This window comes from Phaseolus vulgaris, chromosome 1 (genome assembly GCF_000499845.2).
Source record: "Phaseolus vulgaris cultivar G19833 chromosome 1, P. vulgaris v2.0, whole genome shotgun sequence".
Lineage (NCBI taxonomy): Eukaryota > Viridiplantae > Streptophyta > Magnoliopsida > Fabales > Fabaceae > Phaseolus > Phaseolus vulgaris.
Window position 1 is genome coordinate 47781823 of NC_023759.2, and position 10546 is coordinate 47792368.

A 10546-nucleotide genomic window follows, 5' to 3' on the forward strand; every position below is an offset into this window, starting at 1 on the left:
AGAACATATGAAAGTGCTTGTGTTTAAGACTTTCTTTCTTGTCATTATGAACCAAAAGATATATTTAATTTGCTGGTTGGATATTTATGTGCTATTTTTATCATGTTATTTTACTTTAATAATTCTAATTTTATATTTATATTAATTTTATGGTTTATTTTCTAAAATCTGAAATTAAAAAAAAAACATGGTATACATCAATAAAGTAATGAGTCACGTATATTTCAATCACACACTCCTACTTTTATCAATTTTGTAATGATATATATATATATATATATATATATATATATAAACTAAAATAACTCTCAAACCTAATAAACTAGATTAATATCTCAACCTACTTTTTGGCCGGATCGACACCTACAACTCATAATAGTTATAACAGATTAGAAATAAGGTAAAACCAATTATAGTTATCCATCATTTCACAAAAATTAATTAAATGAAAAATGTCCTTTTCTAATATCAAACAAGTTATTGCTTTAATTGCGAAGTCATATATAATTTGGAAATAAAAGAATCAATGATTCATATAAAAGTATCATTCAAGATAACAACTAAAAACACAACACGCATCAAGAATCTAAAATTTCATATTAAATGAGAAAATTCTAAATGCACATCTTGAATTTTATTTTTCCACAAAAAATAAAAATCCACTGCTCTGATTATGGTTTTAGTTAAATTATAAACTCAGTATGAATTCCTAGCACAAATTAAAATACACTTCTATAACAATTTAAAAGAAAAAGACATGTCAAACTGAAGAATTAAAAAAAAAACATTTGTGGTGTTGTGTTCAGTGATTATGATAGTAATGAATGAATAATGCATATGAAACGCAACAATGATGGTAACATCTGTGTCGCTATCACGCCCACCGTCAATAAATAGCGCGTTGAGTAAAGAGTTGCATCATGAATCATGACAAACATGCATAATTTCAGTGTCTCAATTAATTAGATACTATCACCTACCATATATATATTGCAGCTACTTTAAATAAAGTAGCATTAATCCCATAATAATGTGCTTATTTGGAGAGCCTTATGTTAAGCATTCGTGTGTACATTGACACGTTTGGTCTGGTTGTTTACGCAATAAACATTGAATAATTTGACAACACACATGTCAAAATTCCTAAGTGGACCAATTCAGACCACTCAAGACCACTGAAGCGACAACCCACACAACAACAAATGTAAACAAAAATATGTTATCCCAATCTAAATCAGTTGCTAGTGTTGCTCATAACAACCACAACATATGATTTTGGCCAAGACTAATTCAATGCACAATTTGCTTCAGATACAGCATTCATACATTTCAAATCAAATTTGTTAGCCCATCTTTTCAATTCCATTCAAACTACTATCTATACCACCCAACCTACTTTTCTTCATCATCTGGTTTTGCTATCATTATTCTCTTTTTTTCGTAACTTTCTTGCTATAATTTATGACGTAGCTAACACAGGTTTTGCTAATATTGGTATAACATCGTAAATTAGTGTTGATTATCAAGTACAACAATAATTAGTTCCGGGTCAACTCGGAATTATCGATTTAATCAATTGAGTTGTAGTACCAGAAAACTATTTAACAAAAAAACGTTTTAATTTTGCTTTAATTATTCGATATCAATATTTATTAGTAATTATGAATGTGGGAAAAAGATATACCCAAAGTTAAGTACACAGTATTTGGTTGTATGAAATATTAACAGTCTGATATTTTAGAAAAAACTGACGTAACTGATAACACCCAATGTATAATGAGCAAAAAAAATGTAAACGAAGGGATTTAGTTCAAAAGTTCCTTCTATATGTATTACCATTATTATTTAGATCAAAAGAATCTATGAAAAGAACATCTAATTACTATAACAAGAGAATTTGGTTAATTATTATTAATGATTAATATTTATTATTATTATTTGTTATTATATAATATTTTATTATTATTATTAAAGTTAATATTAACATTTTGTTATATGAGAAATTCAAACCGAAATCCACTGAATACATGGAAGAAGTCATAATTCTTTTCAGTTGTGAATCAAGATATTTAGTGATGTTTCTTTTGTTTTTGTTTTTATTTAAGATTTTTTTTTAAATTTATGTGCGGTAGAAATTGTCAATATTATCTTACATGAATTGTATCATTTGTTTGCAACTTATATACACAACTGAAATTTGAAATTTATTAACATTCATAATCATCTCAAATTTAAAAATTACAAAATAGTGAAAGAAAATTTGATAAATAAATTAACAAAAATTGAATATGTATCAAACAATTTCTATAGTTAAACTACTTTAAAAAAGAAAATAACATAGTTTTTTAATTTATTTATTCATATATGATTGATGTTTTTTTTTTTAAATTCTACTTTGGATTACATATTTAATGCATTCTATTTTAACTTCTTTGTTATTCATACTATACATCATAATTAGATTTATAAACACATCCACACGTCCTATAAATTATTTGAAGTTCAAACTAATTATCTTAATTTAAATAAATTAATAAATATGGTGGTTTGTGAACAAACGCAAGGAGCAGAGGTAGGACTATAATTCAACATGAATTAATTGTGAGTATAACATTTTCATCAAAATTAAACATAATTTATCTTTAATTTTTTAATTAATCATATTTAACTCTAACAAACTATTATTTATTTATTAATATTAATATTATCAGTAATATTTTTTAAAAATCCACATCAATAATAATAATAATAATATTAAATAAGTAATTCAATTTGGCATAAAAATTCAGAAAATAAGATCATACTTGAAAATAATATATAATGAAATCCGAGTGAAAAGTTAAGTTTGGTGGCATGACTAAGATGTTTAGGTCCACAATTGTTTGGTCCTTTGACCATACAGAAGTATAAGTGATCCACATTTGGGTGCCAACTTCAAAATTTGAGTACCTTCAATTCCATATATTTTCTTCATTCTCCCTGTAACTACTTTCTTTCTCTACACTCACATAACAAATGTTCCTTCTCTTCTCTTTCATCTGCTCCAATGGAACCATTTTCTACTAATAACATCATTATAATTATAAATATAAATCAAATCAACCCACTGCAAGTCATGGTCTAAGTTTTCTACCGCAAAAAGAATCATGAAGGTTTTTAGGAAAGTACTGTATATATAGGTTTTTTTATTTAAATTTATGAAATTAGACAAATCGTGTTTTAGAACACGATTCACTGTACAAAAATCATGCTTGAAAGTAAGATTCTGGAAGTGCACACTTTCAATAAGATTGAAATTATATTATAATATAAAGCGAAATTATATTACTTTTGTTTCAATCATAAGTTTCTTGAGATAATATCACATTAGTAAAATCAATTACTGTATTTAAAATATTATTCGTTTTAATACTCAAAACTCTGTTATAAAACAAATCTCCCAGACAAGCACTAACAGAATGAATTTTTGATCGTCGCAAAATTAAATAATATATATATATATATATATATATTTAATTAACATTATTTTTAAATTATATAAGATTATTATTAGTTGATAAGAAAAGTTTCTTAGTGTATCATATATGATCTGTGGCCCGTGTGTTTAATAGCAATGACTAGAAAAGTTATCTGATTTGGCTTAATTAATTTGGAACGTATTGATATGATTTAAATCAGAAGTTTAACAAAATGATTATTGAATATTGTTGTATTATTCTTAATAAATTTGAAGGTTAGAATTAGAGAGGTTAACCTCGAAAGGAGTAGCCCAGATTATTTTATCATCTAATAACTATATTGAATATATTACCAGCAGTTAAAACAAAAAGAATTGCATACCTTAAAAAGGAACATATCGAAATACTGCATTTAAATGTCTCACAGAAAAAGAATTGCACAAAAAGCAACCATAAAAACCCTTCTCAGTTCTTCAAATTCAAATTGTCAAATTTTTCATAAAGTTTTGTACCATTCATGAGTAGTTGTCGACAAGAGCTTCTTCTGACATATTTATCATGTTTAACTATGGTAGGGTCGTAGGATGTGCAGAAGTACCACATATAAAGATATTTCCATTTCGATAGCAGAATATTTCAACTAAGTGCTAGAATTTAAGGTAAAATAATGTATGTGTCAACTCAAAGTGAATTTTCTTATTTATAGATTTTGATTACGTGCGAATAAATCTCAATGTCTGGTGACGCGTACAAAAATCTATGTCAGACAATTCAGACCCGAGTCAAGTTAAATAGTGTGTTGGGCTTGGACACCTATGTTTTGGATAAAGGAAAAAATATAATTTAAAAAAAGATTGTTCGATAAAAAAAGAAAAAAATAACTACCAAAAATTAATTTTTTTATTTTATTTTCTCTTTAATTTAAATTAAGAACAAATATGTTTAAAGTAGAATCAATTATTGAATTTATGCTTAGAAACATGGGAATTTGGGTGTTTCCTTTTTTAGCCCATCCTGTGGTTCACAAACATAATCAATCCTTGAGAAGTGATGTGCATTCATTTGGTGTTTGCTTCATTAAGTAGAATTGTACTATTTATAGATATTAATAGAGACATGCATATTTATTTCACAATCTTTTAATTGAATTTAATATCTTTAGTTATATTAAATTAACATTCAAGGTTATTAAAATCATGAATTGAGGGAATGTATTATCTTCTTTTTTTATGACTACCTATTTTTTAAACTGTATATTTTTTTAATCTTCAAGAAAATACTGAAACCCCCGAAGTAAAATAGTTATTTTCTTACATAAAGTAATATATCTATAATTATATTCAATCCGTAATTAATGTAAATAATTGTATTATATGAATAAATTAACATTTTTATCAAATTTCATAGCAGCTGTGGATGTATATTTAATGTTTGTCAATGTTTAATTTATCTAAAAAATATTTAGAGACTTGGACAACATTCTATCTTATAAAACTTTGTTCATACAAACTTACCAACTTTTAAATTTATGCAAATAAGACTTAATTAAAGTATTATTTTTATAATTAAACTCTATACTATATAATATTGATTTTTATAATTACATTTTTCTTTGCAATTGATAGTATAGTATTCTCCAACTTTGAGCGAAAAATAATTTAATCACATGAAAATAATAAAAAAAAATACTAGCATGTAGCTGCTTAGCGTTTAATATAGCCATGTTAAATTTCATTTAATAATTTAATTATTGTTTTCGTTCTTTCTTTTTTTATTCATATTTTTTCCCACATTCCGACTGTTAAATAGCACTTAAAGGTGTTAATAAATACTTATTTTATTGTAATCACAGAAAAGGCATTACTATTATTCTTATAAAAATGGTTCATGATTTTTAATAATAAGGAATAAACTCCATGTTCTCTTAACAAAAACACTAATAGGCATTAATAATTTTGTTCTGTCTGAATAATAACAAAATGTTAGTGTATATTTTTTTATTTTCTTGCTCTGTATTGGTTTGCTCAAAGATGGATTAAAAATATGATCTAGGTTAGGTTTAGTTAAAGGGATTTGATTCCACATAAACTGAAATTTGAATACTTTTTTATGTTTAATGTCTGACAATATAGGAATGTGTAATAAATGGAGTAGGGGGAAAGGGAAAGTAGGAAAAGAAAATGTTGGAGATTTACATTGTGTTGAGAATATATTATGGGTGGTATGATAACGGTCCGATAGCGGGTGACATGATAGGTCTGATAGTAGATTATATGATAAATTCAATAAACACTCCTTAAGATAAGTTTTAAATGACTCTACTATCATATTTATGAATTGTGTGCTACATAGTTAATAAATGGAGTTGGAGTTGGGAAAGGGAAAGTAGGAAAAGAAAAGATAAAAATTGGAGAGATGCAGGTGTTGATGGATAATAGTAAATTTAGAGCATGAATAAGCATGAGATGAAATGAAAGAAAAAGGAATGAAACATAGTTTTGTTTTGTGTTGCCGTAGTTTGATTACATAAGAGAATTTTGATGTTGGAAAAAAAAAAGGATGTTTGTTTATATGTATGCGTTGGAAGGCATCTATTCCAAAACTCATCACCTACCACTGATAACTCCACCCCTTCCTCTTTATCATCACTCACATTTCCCTTCATCTCCCACCTTTCTCTCTGTTCTTCAGATAGCTCCACTACAACTTAGATTCACTCTCACATTTTCCACTTATATATGGGAATAGGATTCTCGCTTACATAGACAAACTTGCTTTTGCTGACACCCCAAGATTCGGAGGCCTCAAAGATCTGCCCTTTTTAGTTTGTTCCATTCTTTCAACCTCTTAATTTGTGTCGGGGCTGTTTCCAAGATCTGGGCTTTGAGCCTTCTCACTTGTTCTTCTTAATGAGTACTGGTTAGAGTGAGACTGTTATATGAATGGTTTATAGGTTGTAGGTGTGTTATCTCATGTTTCTGTTTCTTGGTTCCTTTTCCTTCCAGTTTTTGTTGTGTTGATTGATTGATATTGTCTTTGTGTTGGATATTGTAGGTATCGAGGCTTTCTGAAGGATGGGGTCTAGTCTTAGTGCTGAATTATCCAAGGAAACTCCTATTTTTGGTCTCAAAGTTTGGGAAATAATTGGAATTGTAGTTGGTTTGTCAATAATAGTTATTCTTTCTGTGGTCTCACTTTGCCTCACGTCAAGGAAGAAATCTGGAAAAGAGAAAGACAGGATTCCCCTAAGTCAAATACCAATTGTCTCGAAGGAAATCAAGGAAGTGCGGGTTGAACAAGTGCCAACTAATGCATTTGCTCCTCGTGATGGAATACTTCTCACAATTCGGGACAAGTCCAGTGGCAAGGAATCAGACAATGTCATGGTTCATTTAGGTCTGGGGAAGATGAAGAATGGAAATAGCAACACTCACTCAGATTCATTTCGTTACACAGAGAAAGATGGAAGCGGTTCACACTCACAGTCCGGAGAAGAAGGTAGCTCTGGCACGTTTACAGTGTACAAGCAATCTTCTTCACACCCTATAACAGCTCCCTCACCTCTATCTGGCCTTCCAGAATTCTCTCACTTGGGTTGGGGTCACTGGTTTACCTTGAGGGATCTTGAGCTTGCCACTAACCGTTTTTCCAAAGAAAATGTCCTCGGTGAAGGTGGGTATGGAGTAGTTTATAGGGGGCAGTTGGTCAATGGAACTCCAGTGGCAGTTAAAAAGATACTCAATAACATGTGAGTTTCAGTACAATGTCCAATTGTCCATTGTAGCTACCTTAGTTGCTTTGTATTTATTCCTTCTCTGTTCAGCTGAATTCAACTCCTAAGGTTTTTGGTTTAGCAGTGGCCAAGCAGAGAAAGAATTTAGAGTGGAAGTTGAAGCTATTGGCCATGTCCGACATAAAAACTTGGTTCGCCTTTTGGGGTTCTGCGTTGAGGGAACCCACAGGTATCACAATTATCAACTACAGTATTATCACCTCAATGCACATGATTTCATATAACCTTGTCTCAAGTTAACTCTTAGACTCTTACAATTGTACGATTATAAGTAACCAAAACGAGTTAGCTCCAAGACTCAAATGATTTGAAGAAATCAACTTCTTTTTAAATGTTTTCACTTTGGTATGTATTCATGTATGATTAGGTCATTTATGTAGTTTGTTCTTAATAGTACTAATGTATAATCACACTTCTTTTGGTGGTTTGCTACTTTTCTCTATTATCAAATTGACATGTGGAATTATTGTTGTGTTAAGAGTATTATATTATGCATTTATGTCATTGATAGGTTTTTAATATTGAGTAAAGTCTTACTAGTTTATGGAAACTCTTCAATTTTATGTGAACTTTTGTGAGTTTGACAACCTTGCATATAACATTATAACCTGCTTAGCTAAATTAGATAATTTTTGCCAGAATAATATGAATTGTGTGTTTATTAATCTGCTACTTGGTGATTGGTGTGAGGCTGATCTCATGTTCACTGAAACATAGTTGTCCTGTTATGATATATTCGCAGGATGTTGGTTTATGAGTATGTTAATAATGGAAACTTAGAGCAATGGCTTCATGGAGCTATGCGCCACCATGGATACCTTACCTGGGAAGCACGTATCAAGATTCTGCTTGGCACAGCCAAAGCGTAAGCGTCTGCATCTATGTTACTTCTATCTTTCCTTAGTCCTCAAATAAAGCAATTTACTTGTTTCAGGCTAGCATATTTGCATGAAGCAATTGAGCCGAAGGTGGTACACCGTGATATCAAGTCAAGCAACATATTAATTGATGATGATTTCAATGCCAAGGTTTCAGATTTTGGCCTGGCCAAGTTATTGGGTGCTGGGAAGAGTTATATCACCACAAGAGTTATGGGAACTTTTGGGTCAGTAACTTTGTGCTTTGCTGAAGTTTTTCCATACTCAGTATTGATATTTTTGTAAGAAAAAAAAACTATTCTTATTTCTTTATTGCTATAAATATTTCACAGATACGTGGCTCCTGAATATGCAAATACTGGGCTTCTAAATGAGAAGAGTGATGTCTATAGCTTTGGTGTTTTGCTATTGGAAGGAATTACTGGAAGAGATCCAGTTGACTATGGTCGACCAGCAAATGAAGTGAGTAAACATTTTTTTGATAGTTAAATTAAAACAACGATATGAGTTAAGCTTTGGTTTTGAAACATATAGTGCTAACATTCTCAACAATGCTTTGCATGTTCATTATTTTCACTACTACCTTAGGATAAATTCTTAGTTGTTTCTGTATAAATATTTTTTTTTCATGTTCATTACTTGTTATCTTTGATTATTACTACGAGGGAACCCCCTCCTTCAAAGCAAAATTCTTTATCCTATCCTTTTGAAGTTTAATCCCAAGCTTGCACTAACACCTTACATTGTGGACCTCCCTAAAAGTTGGGATGTACTTTGAAGAGTTCATGATCGATCACATCACATCACATACAATTTAACTACATGTGTGAACTCTGGCTTGACACCTGCAATGATTATCACAGGGTTAGTTTGGGTGAATGGTTATAAATATTCACATCAGGACCTTTTGCTCGATTATTAACAAAAATCCTGTGTTCTTTATAACTTATTTCTACATGACAGGTTCTGATAAAGTGCTTTTAACTTGCCTGTACCAATTATCTGCATTGCTTTCAGGTGAACCTGGTTGATTGGCTGAAGATGATGGTTGGAAATAGGAGATCAGAAGAAGTGGCGGACCCCAACATTGAGGTGAAGCCATCCACTAGAGCCTTAAAACGGGCTCTCTTAACGGCTTTAAGATGTGTAGATCCAGATTCTGAGAAAAGGCCCAAGATGGGCCAAGTCGTTCGTATGCTGGAGTCAGAGGAATATCCTTTACTAAGAGAGGTTTGTTTTTCCCAGTTGCCAAACTCTGTTAATATCTATTAAAAAATAACTTTAAGCCTAACTCAATCTTATAAAACCAGTTTATAAGATGAAGTTTGTACCACTTATTTAAAAAAATTACTAATTGTTTTTTAAGTTCAAGTTTGATGAATGTTTACATGTTTCACCTTGAACATTTGAAACTAGTTCTATAATTGATGAGTTAAAGCAACTATAGGCAGCTTTTATGTTGGATGAAAACTTTTTATACAGGGTATTAACTTGCTTTTAAGAGTGAAAACTTAGAAGCATAAATCACATCATTTGAAAATATTCGATCTCTGAGATGGATTTTAGGCTGACATATGATTTGATTGGTTGTGTGAATGTTCAGGACCGAAGACACCGAAGAAGAAATAGAGGGGGTAGTGGAGAAATGGAGTCTCAGAAGGAGTATTCTGACACAGACAGGAGTGAGATTCAGGATTCCAGAGAAGAAAGAAGAGGGTGACATTGACAACAGAAATGAGCCTAAGATGGATTCTTATTCAGAATTTGGAGGGATGTACAAAGTGGAAGTGGTAGCTTCTTTTTAATTTTGTTCCATAGCTTTTTAGATTCTTCATGTTTGGGCATTGAAGAGGGGCTGGTACAGCTGGAGATATTTTCATTTTTAATCTTTGTTTTGCCATGCATTGCTCAGTTCTTGGATAAGGTGTGGATGCTATTTCTAAGATAATAACCCGTCACATTGGGGTCTGTACAGAGTTTTATATGTTTCTTCCTCTTCTGCAAACTACGTTGCTAGAATGTGTGGTTTAGGGAATGACAACAAAAACATTCTTGTATGTGAATATTTATGGTAAAATTTATGATACATCCAAAACTAGTTCATATTCTTGTACGAGGATGTGTGACACTCTTATATGCTGTCTTTATCCAATTAGTATTTATGTCCATTTTGAGTGATTTGTAGGTAAGTTTACAGTTTGAGACATTTCATGATAATTCTAAATACATTTAACTTTTTATTTGATATTTTTATAAAGTAGTTGGAAAATGTATAAGAGGATTCATTGGAGAATATCATATTACTCTAAATAAATGTCTTTAAATATATAAATTAAATTTTGATTTTACAATGAGTAATTTAAATAATGAAGTTATTTTTATTATTAACAAATTCAATACAAATAAATATAAAAGAA

At 30.2% G+C, this 10546-nt stretch overlaps 1 protein-coding gene across 2 annotated transcripts; it reads left to right on the forward strand.

Moving 5' to 3' along the window:
- The first annotated feature begins 5845 nt into the window (after positions 1 to 5845).
- LOC137814885 (probable receptor-like protein kinase At5g18500) lies at positions 5846 to 10242 on the forward strand. Of its 2 annotated transcripts, none has more exons than XM_068617812.1 (8): positions 5846 to 6418; positions 6513 to 7206; positions 7316 to 7420; positions 7994 to 8116; positions 8186 to 8356; positions 8462 to 8591; positions 9147 to 9359; positions 9733 to 10242. In XM_068617812.1, exons 2-8 carry the CDS (start codon positions 6533 to 6535, stop codon positions 9847 to 9849), a joined length of 1533 nt encoding a protein of 510 aa, XP_068473913.1. In that variant the 5' UTR covers positions 5846 to 6418; positions 6513 to 6532; the 3' UTR covers positions 9850 to 10242. The 2 variants fall into 2 exon arrangements, with proteins under 2 accessions (XP_068473913.1, XP_068473912.1); XM_068617811.1 differs by having other exon boundaries at positions 5941 to 6418; positions 7313 to 7420.
- Positions 10243 to 10546: the final 304 nt, after the last annotated feature.

Excerpts from the sequence above, each read along its gene's own strand:
- LOC137814885 (XM_068617811.1), top strand. The coding sequence starts at position 6,533 with ATGGGGTCTAGTCTTAGTGCTGAATTATCCAAGGAAACTCCTATTTTT. Across the intron at positions 7,207-7,312 it reads AAAAAGATACTCAATAACAT|CAGTGGCCAAGCAGAGAAAG; the intron begins GTGAGTTTCAGT and ends TTTTTGGTTTAG. Across the intron at positions 7,421-7,993 it reads TGCGTTGAGGGAACCCACAG|GATGTTGGTTTATGAGTATG; the intron begins GTATCACAATTA and ends ATATATTCGCAG.